The sequence below is a fragment of the Mchenga conophoros genome, linkage group LG7, assembly GCF_057382185.1.
Source record: "Mchenga conophoros isolate Kocher_MC1m ecotype Shallow Benthic linkage group LG7, M_conophoros_male_GT1.1, whole genome shotgun sequence".
Taxonomy (NCBI): Eukaryota; Metazoa; Chordata; class Actinopteri; order Cichliformes; family Cichlidae; genus Mchenga; species Mchenga conophoros.
In genome coordinates this window covers 17,950,013-17,969,114 of record NC_140532.1, presented here as the reverse complement: position 1 = coordinate 17,969,114, position 19,102 = coordinate 17,950,013, and the positions used below count along the sequence as shown (strand labels likewise).

Below are 19,102 nucleotides of genomic sequence, written 5' to 3'. Positions count from 1 at the left end.
TTTAATTGATGTACTGTAATTGATGTAAACAAGGAAATACGAGACATCATTTATTTACAGGTCTCACATTTTATTTGCAAAAGTTTTAACTGCAAAGCAAAAAGATATTCACAAGCAGAAAAAAAGAAAATAAATGCATATCCTAAAAAATGCACTCTCCTGCACCAGTAAAACACATCATGAACTTGGACCCTTTGATAACTGGTGGATAATGCTTGTTTTTGTGTTGGTCTTAGCTGCACTTGTAGCCATAGCTAAAGGTAAAAATCATTCTATGTGCTACATTTCATGATTTCTTATTTTTTTTACATTTCCTTATCAGAAGATTTTAGCAGTAATGTTAACCAAGCTTCCAGCTGGTGTAAATGATGACATGTTTAGCTTTACATCAATTATAAATGCAATAACATTTTATGTTTCTGACAACACAATTCATGGTAAAAAAAAAAAAAAAAGCACTAAGTTATATGTCAGTTCACAAACTTGATTTTGACCCAAAATGCAATAGGCATTTCAGTCATTCAGTCTAGTTTTAAACATACCCCTTTCTATCACAATGATCCTGTTTGCACATAATACTGTACATGAGTGTTTTGTGTAAATAAATTGCCAGTACTGTTCTTTGAAGAACACAGTAAAAATATAAAATAGTTAAACACTTTAGATAAACTTTGCACATGGAACATTTTTCCACTTTTTTCAAATGGAAAGTGTTGAAACTCTATTCTATCTCCTCTTTGTTTTAGTGATGTGCGGCTTACGCTTTGGTGTCCGGCTGCTCTATTACTTCATCCAGCTCCTTCACAAAGTTCCTAAGAGCATCTAGGCAACGCTGTTTGATCTCCAGCAGGTTTTTGTCTAGTGGCGCTTGCAGCATTTTATCCAAGCTGGGCTCTTTTTCCACCAGCATATTCACCACCGTGCGAAACGTCTCACAGTCCTGTCTGTAATGCTGTAAACAAAACAATCACATCAAGAATGTCATTATGTATGCAATATCATAACACAACGAATAAAAAACAAAACAAAATCAAAGCCACATTATAAAGACATAATAAATTGTTCTATTTGAATGTTATAACTGTGCCCTTATCTTAAAGGGCTGATTTGTGAGAAGGATAGCTGCAAGAATGAAAAGAAAGTCTAAAAGGCAGAAGTGAATCCTGTTCTGATCTGAAACAGTGGCACTAAGAAGGAAGCTGAGCTGAGGTGGTAGAGTTGAAGATGCTCAGGTTTATACTGAGAGAGACCAGGATGGACAGGATTAGAAATATCAGAGGGACAGCTCAGGTCGAGCAGCTTGGAGACAAAATAGAGGCACAAGTCTGGTTTGAGCAAGTGAGGAGGAGGCATAGTGGATATATTGTGCAAAGGATGTTGAATATGGAGTTGCCAAGAAGGAGGAAAAGAGGAAGGTTTATAGATGTAATGAAGGAGGACATGTGGAAGGGTTGATGTGACAGAAGAGGATGCTAGCAATAGAATGAGATTGAGACAGTTTTTTGCTGTGGTGAGTAGTAAAAAAAAGAATATTATAGTCTTTGATTCTTTTTTTTCTCGTTGCCTCTTCAAAATAAAATCTTGAGTCTTTTGGCTTTAAAAGCAACGGATCTTTTTTTTTTTTCAAATTACAAGAAAAGCAAAGGATGTCGTTTGGATGTGTAGTTACACAATGAAATCAATGAGAACTAAGCAGCAGCATTCTTTCACACCACATTGCAACAAGCTCTCATGTCCCATAGAGATTTTACTGCCAACCCAAAAGCTATTAAGTTCTTTATTGGAGTCCCAGGTGCCCGCTGACAACATCTTTATCACCTGAGGGAAAATGGCAAAATGCAAGGCCCTTCACTGACTCTGCACAGAGGTTTAGGGCTACACCAGCCTGTTAAGGAGGACTATGGGACATCAGAGTCTTCCAGAGTTCAGCCGCAATCACATCTACAATCACGGTCACTGGAGAACTTGAAACAGCCACTCTGCAGGTGATCAAGCAGCAAATATATATCAAAATACAGCCAGTGCAAAAAAAAAAAAAAAATTTATATCATTTCCAGCTAGTTTTCAATTTTTTTGGTTATCTCAACTATTGATAACAACTTGATCAAACAGAAGACAGTCCTTGCTCAGTTTTGCACATGTCTGGAGACGTGACCTCTTTAAAGTAATGACTTAATTAAACAGTCTCAGCATCCTTATGTTAGAAGTACTACTTATCTGTGTCATGTTCAGACCACAAAGCCATTTTAGGACTGTGGGGTGTGCAGGCATTAGTTGCTGAACTAAAATTAGCCAACTGTATCTCATCTACTATTATCAGTCTGTTAAAATACAATAAAACACACACCATCAGCTTTGCTAACTTTGAAAAGAAAAAATGCTGCCTGTCAACTTAAATCAGTGTCCGTGCTTAAACAGAAAGTGAGGTTAACCGGTTAAACACTATATTCCAGGGTTCAGTCAGTGCTGGGGAAATTAAAAACCACAGCTGCTGTTTCTTTGCCTAGATACATATCATGTAATGTCAGGCTAACTCAAAATTGTGTATCCATCAGTCTGAAGCATTTAGAAATTTACTGCCATAACCTAACCTTACCCGCTGAGAACTTACCGTAATAAAAGTTATGTGTCTCCAATATGTAATTTGCTAAATCGTTTAACTGTCATTATTGTAAATCTAGAATATTTAAAAAATATAAATTTACCACAGTCAAAATCTGAGAGGGAGTTGAGCCAGGTGGGGCTTTAAACACGCGGAAAAGGTCAAAGAAACAAGAATAACATTCACTCCTGAACAATATGGATGGAAACAGATCACCACATGGGAGCCATTTACTGTGTTTTCAAGCAAAAGAGGCTACTGAGCGAACCTGTTAGAGAGGGGAAAAAATCCCAGGCGCTGGGTCTGGTTAAAACGTTATGTGAAAATTACACACAAAACTTGGAGAGTGAAAATGAACGGTCTTCATTGTATGCTGTTCTTGATAATTACAATTAAGTTAAAAAAACTGCCTACAGCCTCTTTAGTTATCCTTTTTATATCATTCCTCTCTCACTTCACAGCTGAACCAGCCACAGCATGTTCAGATGCCTAATTCTCGCTTATTTGTTCATTCTCGCATCTTTAACACACCTTCTTCGCTTTAGACCATTTGAAACAAGGTTAAAGGAAAAATTAATCAAATATTAGGTGAGTAAATAACTATTATGAATGAATGTTGATGCAATATAGGTTATTATCACTGTATTTCAATATGCATTGTACACATACACACAAAGGGAAGGCTGTTTAGAATGAATCTGACAGAAATATCCCAGACTGTGGGAGATGTTTGGACTGCGGCGGATGTCTTAATGTCTGCAGATCATGTCATGTGAAATTTGCAACCCCACATAATGATAGACTTCAACCCGACCACAAGGAAGTGAGCGACTCACGACACGTGTGGCCACTAAGCTGAGGGTCAGCTTCATACAGCAACGCGTGGGCCCCTTTTCTCTGTCGACCTACAAAACCATTTGTCCTTCTAACAGTAGCAACTATTTTCTACTAACAAATTTATCTCCTAAGAAAAGATCTGTCCTCCTTGAACATTTGCACAAAGTAAAAATCATTTAGAAAAAAAGCCTGGTCCAAATGTGAGAGGAAACATGGGCTAAGTGAGACACAAACATGTGGTATAATGCCCAACGCACCAATCCCACCCCTTTAATCGCCTTCGGATTGATTTTGTTTGCCATCTTTCAAAACAAAGCCATGTCTGAGCTCTTCCCAAGTTACAGCCTTTCGTGGCAGTAATTACATTTTCACTTCATTATATCCCACAGACACTGTTTTCATGCTTGAAAGAATCAAAACAGACTTGAGAATGCTTCATTTGCTTCATTTTTCTGAAGGATTAACAACCGATGTATATGTACAACATACTGAACAACTGTGGGGAGACTATTATTTCTATAAGAAATGTTTCTATTTCGCATGAACTAATAGGAAGTGTGTTTCTGACCTCAGCATGCTCTTAATGTTGTGAGTAAAGGTTGCGGTGAGGTTCCGCCTAAGTTCCTTCTCTGGAGTGGGCGCTATGGGCTGATTTTTAAGCCTGATACTACGGGCCCACACAGGACGGACCGGAGCCCCAGGAGAAATGGCAACACTAGGGGCCTTAAGGAGGAGCCTTAAAAAGCAGGCTTCTGCCCAAATCGGATGTTTGTGGAGGTCCAGATTGTGAACATACAGACAGGAGTGTGCAGTGGAATAGTGTGTGGGGGCTGGGAAGTAAAGGCTTTGAGTGAAATTATACATACGGCTCTCACATGGATGTTTAGTGAGGCTCTGTTCAAATGAGCACTGATGCAGGCAGGGGTCCTGCATAATAAGGGAAGTAGGGTAATGACTTGAGGGCTGGTACACATTAGGGGATATTAAAAGAGCCATTTTAATCACTCAAGCTGCAAACCGGACCTCTCAATGGAGGGGCTAATAGTTGAAATGGATATGTTTCATTTGGGCTGATTGAGATGATGAATGTACTTCTAGGGAAAATCACTCCCAGGCACTTAGCTTTGGTGTGATATTGAAATATGGATGTTTTCTAAGTTTCTACTCTGTTGTTGTTATTTTACATGTTCAGACTTGTTCTGTGGTCACTTTAAAGAATAATAAACTGATCCTCTGCCCATCCGTTGCAACAGAAAAAAAAGAGAAGGAGTTATGCACTTTTAACTTAATGTTCACACACTCAGACTCTGATGGATGCAACTTGGTGTCCAGTATTTTGCTCAAGGATACTTCGACATGCAGGTTGGAGAATCCAGGGTTCGAACCACCAACCTTCTGAGAAGCACATTACCCACTCTACCTCCCAGGCCATCGCCTCCCTATGATGGCTTCAGACAGTATGTTATGGGATGCAATGAGTCACTGCATTAAATCTGTCTGTGACTGAATGAGCCTCATGCAGGGATGTCCACAAATGATTAAAACTCGTAGGAAAAAAAGCTCATTTTGAAACGACAAACATTTTTATAAAAAGAACACATTTTTTTAACCAGTGTATTGACTCAGTGGCCCGTCTCTGCTTGCTACCTGATCGGCTCATTTCGGCATTCCTTCAGAGTGACCGAGCACTATGTGGTTTTGACTGCGCCTGTGGCAGATGTTACAGTAAAGGCGCAGTTGAGGTTGCTGCCTCTCACCACGTCTTTAAATGGCAGGGTAAGCATGTGTGTGCTAATGCCAAGAGATGTACCACACTGTGTGTGGGCCGCCTGCATCCTGCAGGGCAATTCCTGCACTGCTTTAACTGGAATAGATAAGTAGTACTGTAGTGTAAAGTGATGAAGGGGATGGAAAAAGTGCAACTCCAAATAGCAGGCCGCGAGAGGCATCGCAAACTGAGGTGCTAAGCATTTTTCTGCTTACTCATCCTCTTTTTCTACAAGAAAAATATGATTCTCACATATAAGCTACAACAAGCCGAGGCATAGCTTGTACTTATTGCTCCATGACTTACAGTGATACATAAAGTCAAGCATAAAGTCACTCAAACATGTACAGCAACAGGCCACCACACATTGAGATGAACCTATTAGCACGTCCCAGCTAAAAAAAGTGGTTCAATACGTTTGGTATTTAATAACTTAAGACATCAGCTTAGTTTCTTTCCTGAACCTGTGCCTATGTCCTCTGTAACTGGCTGATCTGAGTGGTGTATAAGTCAGTCATGAGTTGGCTTTAAAAAAAGTGAGAGAAACGAGTTACAGTGAGGCGAGTCTGAAGGTTTCACTGGCCAACAGGCGGTTCAGTACCCTGAAACAATACGCAATTAAGCTAATTTCTCTATTTCCTGTAAAATCTCAGAAATATAATCTCACCCTTTTAAGGTCAAAAAGATTTTAGTTGATGTCGTATTAAAGACCCAGTGATATGATGAATGAATAATGAAGGGTCAGCCTGAGCAAAGAGCCATATAGGTAGTTGTGGTTACCCTTAGTTACATTATCCAAAGCAACATATAAAGTAAAGTGAATTCACAGAAGGTAGACAGTTTCATGGAGGAAATTACTACCGTCTCAATTTCCAGAGCCTTCGCCTTAATGGCCTCCAACCGGCGAGCCTTGATGTCCTGCTCTGGTGTCAGCTTTGGCTCCATGCTGGCAGCCGCCGCCTCTTCCGACTCCGCTGCAGATGCTGAAGTTTTTTCCTGGCGGGCCAAAGGTTAAGGGGTTAGAGCCGAGGGCACCGCGTTTAGAAACTGGCTCTGATTTCAAAGTCTTTCAAATGGAGACAACTTTGCTCTCTTACAGGTGTTGAGTTCTTGTTTTCGTGTGTGTCTAATTATGCATGCCACATGTCAACAGTAAACAGAAATGAGGTTACCAGACAGGGTATATCGCTCTGATTACAGAGATAACCTAAAGGAAACCCAACCTTAATGTCCGTGAACCAAAGAGCAAATTTTGCTTATTATTTTTACAGTAACATGCTGATGGAGCTGCCAGATTTTTGCACAATATGTTTCACCCATAATAATCCAGATGCACACTTTTTGAGTTTTCTGTTAACTGAATTGAAATCTATTACTAAAATCATCATTTATATATTCTTTATCCTCCTTATCTGAGTAATGCATCCTTAAGATTGATAGGTTTCATTAACGCATTCACAGAACTTTTATTTGGCTCAATGTCCAAGATAAACCAAAAGAATATGTAGATCGTAATGGATATAAATTGTGAAGGATTACAGCCCCGAATGCAAATATTTTCCTCTTCTGTATTTGCAATGCAATAGTACAAGTGATATTCTGTAACATCTTCTCATAGCTTGTGTTACCTGCACTTTTTCCAGCTGTTACCACATTTGTCAGTGCATTCAGTTTAAGAGCACAACTATTTGAATCTTCTCAAAAATGTTTCTTTTACCTTTGAAGAGGCTGAACTGTGAGGGGACCCTTCCACAGAGCTGCTGGGAGTGTGGCTTGTCACCAGATTGGGTTTATCTGCAGAGAAAAGTAAAATTAGAGTAAGAAAATAAGCAGATAAGCATCCTGAGATAACTATCATACATCTGACTAATGTTACACAGAGGGACCCAAAAAATACACGTTAGTACCCATAAATACATGATTTAAAATCTGGTTTTTGTTGTTGTTTAGTCTTCTTTTTCTAAAGACACCAAACTCTCCCTACTATAATGCCCAATAATGGTAAAACACCACAAAATATTTTTAAAAGATATCCTGGAGGAAAATTTGTTTTTACAGTGAGACATGAGACAGTACCTCACTTATCACAGTGAACAATTTACCACAGCCTTATGAAGCAGCTGAAAAGTATAAGTCACAGTTTTTTTAATACTCCCTTGTTGGAGCCTCCTACACAATAGTGGTCATGGAGTTCAGCTGTGCCTAAACTGAAATATTGCCGTCTTTGGCTCCAGTGTGTCTAGAAAAAAAACAAACAAAAAAACAAATAGAAGCTAGCTGTTTATTTTAATGAAGGATACTTCTCATTTTGATTTAATTGATCTGAGATGAAAGCTAATTGGTGTTTTGCTGTGGGACTATGGAGTCTCCAGATGGCACCAACTTTCGCCGCAAAAAGGTTAGATACTGCGATAATGTTGCTCAGAGCAAACAGAAAAACTACAGTGTGAAAGTCAAGCACTTATAATAATAATGAACCATGTTAAGTGCAGAGCTAGTTATAACAGCCTAAAGCTATTGTGGGCTATTACACACTCTTACATGAGCGCCAGTCTGCCATAATCCATATGCAGTTTAATGTTATAACTGCTCATATAAACAGCACAAACATTCATGTAATGGAAGTAGTTTAATGCAGAATAGTTCTCATTTTTAGACTCACAGCCAAATGCTACATAAAGTAAGTGTACTTGTATTGCTTATTTCAGAATGTGAGAAAATTTGTTATATGTACCTGACAACAATTGACTGTAAAAATGTACTTGAACTAAACCTTTTGTGTTCATGACAAAGCCCAGTGTGCCCTATAATCAAACACACTTTTTGAGTACTTTGCTGTGCTGCTCTAATTAACATCCCAGATGGTAGTGGAGCAGGGAGGTGCATCTGTTTTCTCACTGTTTTATTACATTTTCAAAGGGCTGTAGAACATGAAGCTCAGCTTTTAACACATAAATACATTTAAGCCTCTCAGAAATCAAAGAAGTGGAGAAATTATTGTCCACACTTCTTGCTTTGTTGTATATAGCATTCGTATTCTATTTTTATCTTATTGTATATTTTTATTCTATTTTATTCTACTGTATATAGTATATTATTTTATTCTATTCTGTACAGCTGTGTACTGTATTTATTCTTATTGTATTCTAATTTTTGCGTCATAACTTTTGCACTGTCCACTTCCTGCTGTGACAAAACAAATTTCCCACATGTGGGACTAATAAAGGTTATCTTATCTTATCTTTAAATTAATAACTCTGCTTGTGTCAGATCTCTTTAAAACATTCATAAATTTCACTGGCTCAGCACTGAAAATGATATTTCTGAAGCCTATAAAAGTCACAAAAGTGAAACTGAGTAAAATGACACACCCAGTGTGATTCTGAAGACAGTTTTAAGCTAGTGTATTTAATACATTCTGACTAAAAAAAGAGGTCAGGGTAGAGCCAAAGCCAAACCACCCCAAGCTAAGGGTACCCTTTTCCCAGCCTCTGAAAGTGTGTTTGGTGTTAGCCTAATTACCACCCTAACATTTTTCAGCACACCCTGACCCCACACATTACACACCACCTCTGAAAAACAGATGTTTCACCTGAAGCGGCTTAATTTGTTTAGACATTTTAATTATCTTTGTAAAATTGGGAGTGATTTCTAGTTTCACTTCAAAGGATATAACAGTTGCACAAAAAGTGCTGTATTAGGTAAGGCAACTTCACAACTCTCAACCTATCAATGGGCTTTTAGGTTTTTCTCATGCAAAATCAAAGAATGTGCTTTGTTATTAGATGTCCTACTATCTGCTGCCACACCGGGTCACACGAGCAAGTTCAACTTATAGGTCGAGGAGAAGAATTGATGTTGGACTATACACATAAAGTGGACTATGAGAAAGAGTTCAAATGCAAATGTGACGTTGAACAACCGGTGATCATCCATGTGAATATCAAGGTATTGTTTTCATAGACTGACCCTTGGTGACCAGTTCTCTCTACACACACTTCCTTTGGCATCTTTTAGCTAATCCCGCTGTGAATCGGTATGCGGGCATTATCAAAATCATTAAAATGAGCTATTTGGCATCCTCAGAGGATTTTACACTTACGCTTTTGCTGTCCCTGCTGATACGTGTAGCTTTTGTCCCCATCAGGTGAGAAGTTTTTGATGTTTGATCCGGAACGAAGAGGCGGCTGGCCTTCCCTTCTTCCAGGAGAGCGATCTCGCACAATAACTGTAGGCTGAGGGTTCCTGTACTCATCATGGTCCTTTCTATGGAGAGCAAACTAATGCCATAAATACTGGTGACCAAACAAACTGCTTACTGTATGCATAGAAAAGGATTACACAAAAGGCAAACTGGATTTCTCTTTATATAACTGATTGTAATGTATCCCACAAAGATATCCCAGATTGTGTTCATCTGGAAGTAGCACTTGGATAACAAAAAAGAAGCCACTTGGATGAGTGACAAAATGTTTTTCCCACTGACAATGTTACATCCAGATGAACAGAATCGACTTTCTGTGGTTTCCTTATCTGAATAACTGAACATGCATCAAGACTGGATCGTAATTCATATTCCAAATTCAAGCTTTGTTTGCAAACAGTTAAGAGGATGTCAACACCCAGAAATGCACGTGAGGGCACTGACTTGGCTTTTCTGTCGCGCACTGACCTTTGAGTAGGGCCTCCCCGACCTCTGTTGCGAAAAGGGTGTCCTCGACCACTCTTTCTAAGACAGAACACAACAGGAAAAAAGGCAGATTTAAGCACTAGCAAATGAAGCAGTTTAGTTAGAAGCACATTTAACGTAATCTATGAAAGTTGAGTTCAAAATGCTGTTTTAGTTACGATTGCTGGTATTAAAAACAAATGTGCAGGTTATGCATCAGTGACTCCGTCAGATTGGTGATGGAAGCAGGAAAACTAATGAAAAAGACTTGAAAGACTCCGTGGGGTACTGATAAATTTCTGGAACTAAGGCAATCTTCCACTTTGGCAAAAGCAACTGTTGGCTGGAAAATGGACTGATTATGGTCTTCCCTCACTATGATCTGTCCTCAATTTCATGCAGCCTGTAGCTACGGTAAGAACGCACTGACACTAAATCTGTTCTTTATTTACCATTAAATACAATTTCGGAGCATTTTTGCAACATTTGATAGCCCCAGCATAATTAAATCACCATAGTTCCTTACACATCGACTTCACAATTCTCCAAACTCAAAGCTTGTGTTCAAATAACCTCCAGAACAATTTAAAGGCACCTGGCTGTCACGACCTCTGCTTGAACCCAATCCTCATCTCAAACAAAAAGCAGGTCTAACAAGGGCTCAAACTTTTACGACTCATGGCCTGTTTGAAGTAGCAGACTTAGCATGCCATTTGCCAAACACTGTCATTTTATGCCGTCCAAAACAAACATTAAAGGTAGAAAAAAGCTTGTGTATCTTATTTAGAAGTCAGAAAACAACAAAAGAGAGTAAAGCGTTTATCAGACATGCGTTCACAGACAAATGACATACATTCAAAGGTTCATGTCTGCACATGAGTGCTCTTCATTCTTATAGTCAAGAGTTAAATGTATAATTTCCAGTAAGTAATAATAGTAATTTGTATATTTATCCACGCAGGCAACTTTTAATTTAGAGAGCGACTAATTAGTGCCTGAGCTGTGTCTTTATTCCCCGTCTGCATGAGTCCTGCTCGGTCTTACGGAGCAAAGAGTACCTAGAGTTTATATCTTGTGCTGGGATTGTAAGAGTAATTTTACATTTGTCAGCTTGGCCTCGTTAGTAACCTTTACATAAAACGAATCTGACTTCCAGCTCTTTGGTAATGATGAAATGACTCAAAAAAATGAGCTGTACCTTGGCAGAACAACCAGAAGCATAAACTTTCTCTAAACTAAACACTTCATTTACACAGTTCTGATTGTGGAGCAATATTACACCAGTGCTGCTGAGGAACTGACAGAACTCTTGGCTATGCATTGTGACACAAATAGGATCAATACTGAAATTTTTAGTCATTGCAATCTTTGTTTAAAATACCCTCCTTTTCTACTCACAGAAACACCTGACAGATCCAAAGTTCACATAAAGGCTCAGTAATTACACAAGCAAGTCAAATTAAATGGGCGTCTTCGTAATTTTACAGTTAAACAGTACAGAATTCCTTCTTTAGTTGTTGTGCAGTGGGTGAGACTGATATAAGTGGGGAATCTGGTAATTAACTGTGAAAATATTCACTTGATTTTAAAGTATTTTTTCATTAAACAAAAACTATAGATTTAGTTTAGAATTACACAGAAGGCAGGTTGTACTACATACTGTATGACCACTCTGTGCATTCTGGGTTTTACAATTTTACCAAAATGCCTCATTTTAAAGTTCATCTACAATGTCACTGTCAGCATTTTACAAATTATGATAAATCTAACGTGGCAATCCAGCAGTGTCAGCATGAAAAAAACAGAAGGGGCAAATTTAAAAATGTGATATATGAGCTTACAATTTAAGCTGGCAAAATGCTTTTTTAATGCCAGGCATTCCTTCACAAGCTTTAAATAATATGCACCTAACAGAATTACTGCATCATACATATTCAAGATTAAATGACAACCTGAAATTATCTAATATTCATTTAGGAATATTAGGAACTTTAGGAAAATAAGGCCAGAAATTAAATAAGACCTGCTGCTCAGAGTGTCAGAGACATGTATGTGTATATGGGTGTGTGTTTGTGTGGGTGGGTGGGTGTTTAACTGTGGACAGAGTGTCCAGCTGTTTTTCCTCTCAGGGTGGGGTTGTCTGACTTAGTGAGTAGACACTAGTGGCCTTTGTCCCCTTCTGTAGCCTGGTATGACTCCTTGAAAGTGAGGCTTGGGCCTATAAACTGGTGGTATGTCGAAGTGGCCAACGAGAAAAGAGTGTCTGCTGATGTAGCTGCTAAGAAACCACTTTTAAGGAAAAGCAATAAGCAGGAGAGATTTGTTTGGGCCAAGAAACACAAAGAAAGGACATTAGACCAGGGGAAATCTGTGCTTTAATCTTATAAGTCCAAATTTGAAATCTTTAGCTCTACCCACTGTGTCTTTGTGCGACGCAGAAAAGGTGAAGGGATGGTCTCTACATGCATGGTTTCCACCATGAAATATGGAAGAGGAGGTGTGATGGTGTGGGGGTACTTTGCTGACGACACTGATGGGGATTTATTCAAAACTGAAGGTACACTGAACCAGCACGGCTACTACAGGATCCTGCAGTAATATGCCATCCCATCCGGTTTACGTTTAGTTGGGCCATCATTTATTTTTCAACAGGACAATGACCCCAAACACACCTCCAAGCTGTGTAGGGCTGTTTGACCAAGTAGGAAAGTGATGGAGTATTGCACCAGATGTGCTGGCCTTCACAGTCACCTGACCTAAACCCCATCAAGATGGTTTGGGATGAGATGGACCGCAAAGTGAAGGCAAAAGGGCCAACAAGTGCTCAGCGTCTCTGGGAACTCCTTCAAGACTCTTCGAAAACCATTTCAGATGACTGCCTCATGAAGCTCATCGAGAGAATGCCACGGGTGTGCAAAGCAGAAATCAACGCAAAGGGTGGCTATTTTCAAGAAACTTTTTTGATGTTTTTCAAACTTTTTGTTTACTGCGTAATTCCATATGTGTTCATTCATAGTTTTGATCCCTTCAGTTAGAATCTCCAAAGTAAACAGTCATGTAAATAAAGAAAAACCATGAAATGAGAAGGTGTGTTCAAACTTTTGATTGAGCTTACTTTTTAAAAGACAGAACTCTGCCACCATCTAGTGGTCAATAGAATGGATTACACAAAGAATTCATCAGAGTTGAGATCTGACACAAAGTAATGAAGACGAAATATAAAAAGCAAAAATTGTTGACAAATTGAATACCTTAAAAAAAACAAAAAGAATGAACATACTACCTTGAGCTTAACTGATGCCTCAAATCATCTTTGCTATAACACTGCTGAGAATACGGTGCCTCCTGAAAAAAAGAAAAAAAAATCACAATTTCAGTAACTTTAATGGCGAAAGGCCACAAATGCAGATTTAACACAACACAGATTCAGGTTTCTGAACCACACTTGCAAATCAAGTTTATCGTACACTTTGGTGGGGAGAGGAATTTCTACGGAAATTGCCCAAGTTGAGATTTTCATCAAAGCCTCGTTGATTGTTCGCTGGATAACTGCCGTCCTCAGAATAGCCTCTTCCATCATGGTAATCACGAGGACTTCCATACCATGGATCATCATTAAATCTTCTGTCTAATTCCACTCCCGGCCGTGGCATGTGGGACCTCTTTTCAACAATATTTACAACCCGCTGAACTGTCACCTGAAATAACAGCACAACACATTTGATATTTCAGAGCATACTATCCTTAATGCAGCATCAAATAGAATAAGAGAAACATGTCTAAAATTTCTGAGTGTCAAAAGACTTGGAAAGAACACTGACCTCCTAAAAAGTGGTCAAATACTCATCAACACATACATACTCTGTCTACAAGACTATAGTAATGATAACATCATAACACCAGAGATTCCTACTAATAAAATTCTTTTCACTAAATACAAATGAATTAGTCATGAAAAGCACATTCTCTCACCTCTCTTCCATCCACTGGTAAGAAGTGTTCTTCATATGCTTCTCTAATAAATGATTTTCGGCCATGTCGATATGCCACTGCAAAAAAACAACAACAAAAAAAAACATTTTAAAAAAGGGGATTAAATAGCTGTTTATCAATATAGACACTATTATAACATTGCTCTACAGTCAGCCAAAATAAAGACAACGTTTTAAAGAATGATCTTAATACATCAATGATCTCTCGTCATCACGGCCCTCACGGCCCCCCTCCTGGACCCCCTGCAGTTTGCATACAGAGCCAACAGGTCTGTAGACGACGCCATCAACATGGCCCTACACTTCATCCTGCAGCATCTGGACTCCCCAGGAACCTACGCCAGGATCCTGTTTGTGGACTTCAGCTCTGCCTTCAACACCATCCTTCCAGACCATCTCCAAGGCAAGCTTTCCCAGATGAATGTGCCTGATCCCATCTGCCGGTGGATCACTGACTTCCTGACGGACAGGAAACAGCATGTGAGGCTGGGAAAGAATGTCTCGGACTCCCGGACCATCAGCACCAGCTCCCCTCAGGGTTGTGTTCTTTCTCCCCTGCTCTTCTCCCTGTATACTAACTGCTGCACCTCCACCCACCAGTCTGTCAAGCTAATCAAGTTTGCAGATGACACCACCGTTATTGGACTCATCTCGGACGGGGATGAGTCTGCCTACAGGAGGGAGGTTGAACGTCTGGTGTCCTGGTGCAGCCACAACAACCTGGTGCTGAATGCCCAGAAGACAGTGGAGATTATTGTGGACTTCAGGAAACACACAGCTCCACCCCCCCCCCATCATCCTGACTGACACCCCCATCACCTCTGTGGACTCATTCCGCTTCCTGGGTACCACCATCACCCAGGACCTGAAGTGGGAGCCCACCATCACCTCCGTCATTAAGAAAGCCCAGCAGAGGATGTACTTCCTGAGGCAGCTGAAGAAATTCAACCTGCCAACACGGACGATGATGCAGTTCTACACCGCAATCATCGAGTCCATCCTCACCTCCTCCATCACCGTGTGGTACGCTGGAGCCACTATCAGGGACAAACAGAGACTGCAGCGTGTTGTGCGCTCTGCTGAGAAGGTGATTGGCTGCAGACTCCCATCTCTGCAGGACCTGTACACCTCCAGGACACTGGGGCGTGCAGCTCGGATCTCAGCTGACCCTTCTCACCCTGGACACAGTCTGTTTGACCTGCTCCCCTCAGGCAGGAGGCTCCGGTCCATTCGCACCAGAACCTCTCGCCACAAGAACAGTTTCTTCCCCTCTGCTGTTGGACACATGAACAGTAACCGTATGACTGTTCCCACCACTAACACATGACCCTACGCTGTGTTCACTGCATCATTCCATGTTTGGCACTGATCACCACCTGCACTCATGTATATATCATGTATATATCTATCTATCTACTTAGCACTTTTAATTCTTATTCTCATTTTTATTTTCATGTCTATTTAAGCTTAATTTATAACAGTATTTATAACAGTATGTTTGCACTGAAGCACCGCAGCAATTTCCTAATGTTGTAAACCCGCTCAACATTTGGCAATAAAACCCTTTCTGATTCTGATTCTGATCAGAGATATTCTACTCTTTATGTAAGGCAGGGGAAAAAAGGTTTGATGATTACACACACGATTCTTTCACTACTCCTCTTAAACTCAGGGAACCCAGCCTGTAGACAACCCTTATCAGGTAGTGTGATATGAACAGGATATAGAAAACTAAAATTTTAAATTTTACTTTCTGAGCCCCGTTTTGCTGTTAGACACGAACTTTTCGGGTCATTTATGTGTGTGACATTGGAAGGATGTCCAAGGGAAGGAGACAAACTGAGAAAAACCTTACTGCCGAGAGTTGTGCTAATGCTGGCGCAGCAGAGGATGCTAGTGCATTCCCCCTTAATTTTTTTTTTTATGAGTCTGTTTGTTGTTGTTTTTTGTTTTGTTTTTTTCTCTGCATTTTGCATTATTGTATGCTTTGCATTCAAACCTTTGTCTAATAAAAAGACTTTTGATAGAAAAAAAAAGAAAACTGAAATGGATGCCTGATGATCTCTCAAACTATTCTAGCTAGAAAAACTAGACTAGAACAAAAACTTCACTTCATGGTGTTTTGTGAGTTCTCAAAAGTGATGTTCTTGGCACAGACATCATTTCAAGCAGACTCTACAATAGGGCTGGGCCATATTATACCGTTCACGGTAATACCGGTATAATGTTAGGCAACGATAGGAAAATGAAATATCGCGATAGAATGGGAGTAAAACGCGCATGCGCAGTGCCTTTGTTTTCATACGCACATGGCCGATTGTTGAGTGAAACAGATGAACCAGAATTGGTTTGTAAAAATGGTGCAACTTCCGTGATGTGGAACTGGTTTGGTGTTTGTCCGTCAGATACACGACAAAGCACATTTTTTTGCAGAACATGCAAGCGGCCGTTGTTATTGTCGTATTTGTCGGACTAAGATGCTCTTAAATCTGGGAGTAATCTGGGTCCTAAACTCCGTATGCTTCAGGTCAAACAACACTGCAGCATCACTTAGAGTTAAAAACTGTCTAAATTCTTTCATCTTTAATAAAACGATCAGCATTGCTGCTTTACCAGGTGTAACTATGAAGTTTAACTTCCAGGCATCCATGAAAACTAAAGTTATTACATTTAACGGAGTTAGACGTTAGCAGGAAGCTAGCGGAAGTTAGCTCGCTAGTTTCGCTAGTTACCTAAGCATGATATAGCATGTTCTGACTGAGAGATTTCTGAAAAAATTCAAACGTACAGCTCTGCTATCACTTCCAACATAAATGAAGACAGGAAACTAAACAGCAGTGACGTTTGTAGGGTTACTGAAGTTGGGCTAGCTGGTATATAATGATGTGCTACGTGATCGCTAGCGACACAGCTATGTTAGCATAACATAAACAGTGAAGCTGGAGGACGAACACTAACACTTTTCCACTTATAAAAGTTAACGTGAAGGTTCTTCATGGTTAGAGACAAATGCAATCGCATGGCAGGATGTTGTAAACGGACCAAACTTCAGTCAGGAGAACAACTGAGATGATCCATCCACAATATGAGGTTAGTCATTAATAGACTGCAACAACATGGGAATAGAGCAGCTGCCAGAGAATTCAACATTAATGAATCAATGGTACAGAAGTGGAGGAAGCAAGAAGAATGAGTTTAATAAAGTTTGATTTATCTGACTGCTTTGTTTCCCTTAATGTGCCTTATAATCCCGTGCACCTTATGGTCCGAAAAATACATACTGCACACTGCAGTTTAATGTTGCAAAGCACCTCTTTTTAACTTCAGTGGATATTATACATGGTTATGCTCAGGATATGTCAGCCCATTTCTACTGGAAATGCCTTTTGGTTAAACTTTCAGCAAGGAATTTGCATTTGCACTGTTACATTTTTATAAAGCTTTAATGTACATAAAAACCAGCTTCTTGTTTAAGTGAAAATAAATGGAAGGTTGTCTTTTTGCGCTAGTAATGTTGTGGAGTTGTATTTTGTCTCGCATCAATTATATCGTTGGTTATATCGTTATCGCAAATTTTCAAATATATATCGTGATAAATATTTTTGGCCATATTGCCCTGCTCTACTCTACAATATATGTCTGAAAACCACGCATGTAAACATTTAGGGTAGTTATAGCTCAGGAGGCAGAGCGAGTCTTCTGCTAATCAAAACATTGGTGAAAATAGGCTTTAAAGTCTATACTAATTCATGCAAATGTTCATTGCTTATGGATTAGATTTTATGGTTTTGATGGCCAAAGGGATGACTTATCACATAATGAGAATTTGTGCTGAAGCCTGCAGCTGCCATGCACAAGTGTCTCTCTTGTCTTCTCTCTTGTCTTTTTTTTTTAAAGACTAGAGTGCTTAAATCCAGAGATCTGATGGCTTTAAATCACTACTTGATGTTTGGCAAAATCCCATCTCATCAAACTAGAGGAAATAACAAAGGCATGTAAGTTAACACAGGGTGGCACTGTAAGTACTCTGGGATAAAACCCCAAGCTCAGCTCGAGCCTTTTGTGTGTGGAGTTTGCCTGCTCCCCCTTTACACCGGTATCCTGCCACAGTCAAGTCATCTGTTGAGTTAGTTGGAGATTAGTAAATGTGGATCTTAGAGTGTTTTGTTATCTGTAAATCTGTGTTACTCCTATTATGCCTGGCGTAATGCTCCACCCACCAGTGAATTGGTCAAGGGTTTGATAAGAGTTTAAGAAAACGGATGAGGGTCTACACAGACAGAGACAAATGAATCCATCCTTGGAAACTTAAGAGATTGAGAAACGCATAACAATATATCGCAGTCTCAAATGAACTTGCTCAGGGCACTGAACACAGTAGAAGAGCCAAAAACGTTCCCTTATGAGCTCAGATCTGTATTATAATGTACCAGTAACGCACCGAAAAGTTAGTATATTTACTTACTACCAAAAGAATGTTTTTGGTTCTCCGTCTGGTATTTTCAAGATGTTTCAGTTGCGAATGATGAACCTGTAAGAAAGAAAAAAGTATTTGGGGAAAGCAAACCATGCGAGACCACATCATAAGGCCATTTCTGTTAAATACTAAATACGTGACTCTGCCAGTTTTTTGTATTATGCTGCTCTAAATCAAGGACATAGCTGTTTTATCTATGTTATTACCAATGCTAACTAGCTAAGCTAACACATGAGGCGAGGTCTTCAGAAACTCACCAAGTAGTGATTTCTATGTCTCTCACCGCGACGTCCACATTATAGAATCCTCCTATCGCAAAAAGGCTCCCATAAATAGATACAAATTATACGAAAGTCCAAACTATTCAAAAGTAAAACCAAAACAACCCCAGCAACACTGCAAAGCACCACCCTGCACTGATTCTTGTTTTCTATTTTGAACAAATTTAATAACAACGTTCATGCCATCTCATAGCGCCACCTAGCGCGCCGGAGTATACAAATCAGAATACAATTTACGTTATATACAGTATAATAAGCCTAGTCCTACATGATAACCGTCTTTAATGGTCATTGATTTGTTTTATTCTTAAACTCTCTGAAATGTTTAATAAGAAAAATCATTTAAGCTATATTTTTGACTAAAATAAGACTAAACCAAACTTGTGACTAAAGAGTGTTTACTTAAAATGATACTACCCTTCCTTGAGTTTAAAACAGCTCCTCTTCTTACAGTAACCTCCAAAATCTCATCCTTA

At 39.5% G+C, this 19,102-nt stretch overlaps 1 protein-coding gene across 1 annotated transcript; it reads right to left on the bottom strand.

Annotated features, from left to right (window-relative positions):
* Positions 1 to 49: 49 nt before the first annotated feature.
* On the bottom strand, positions 50 to 18,768 carry LOC146569968 (uncharacterized). Its single transcript, XM_085282699.1, has 10 exons — positions 18,603 to 18,768; positions 18,334 to 18,399; positions 13,849 to 13,925; positions 13,344 to 13,574; positions 13,160 to 13,221; positions 9,880 to 9,936; positions 9,310 to 9,473; positions 6,925 to 7,001; positions 6,069 to 6,203; positions 50 to 952 (listed from the first exon to the last, which is right to left on the bottom strand). Coding segments are annotated over exons 2-10 (999 nt in total). The 5' UTR covers positions 18,335 to 18,399; positions 18,603 to 18,768; the 3' UTR covers positions 50 to 757.
* Positions 18,769 to 19,102: the final 334 nt, after the last annotated feature.

Excerpts from the sequence above, each read along its gene's own strand:
- LOC146569968 (XM_085282699.1), bottom strand. Across the intron at positions 13,222-13,343 it reads ATTCCTCTCCCCACCAAAGT|GAGGCACCGTATTCTCAGCA; the intron begins GTACGATAAACT and ends TCTTTTTTTCAG. Across the intron at positions 953-6,068 it reads AGGCTCTGGAAATTGAGACG|CATTACAGACAGGACTGTGA; the intron begins GTAGTAATTTCC and ends TTTTGTTTACAG.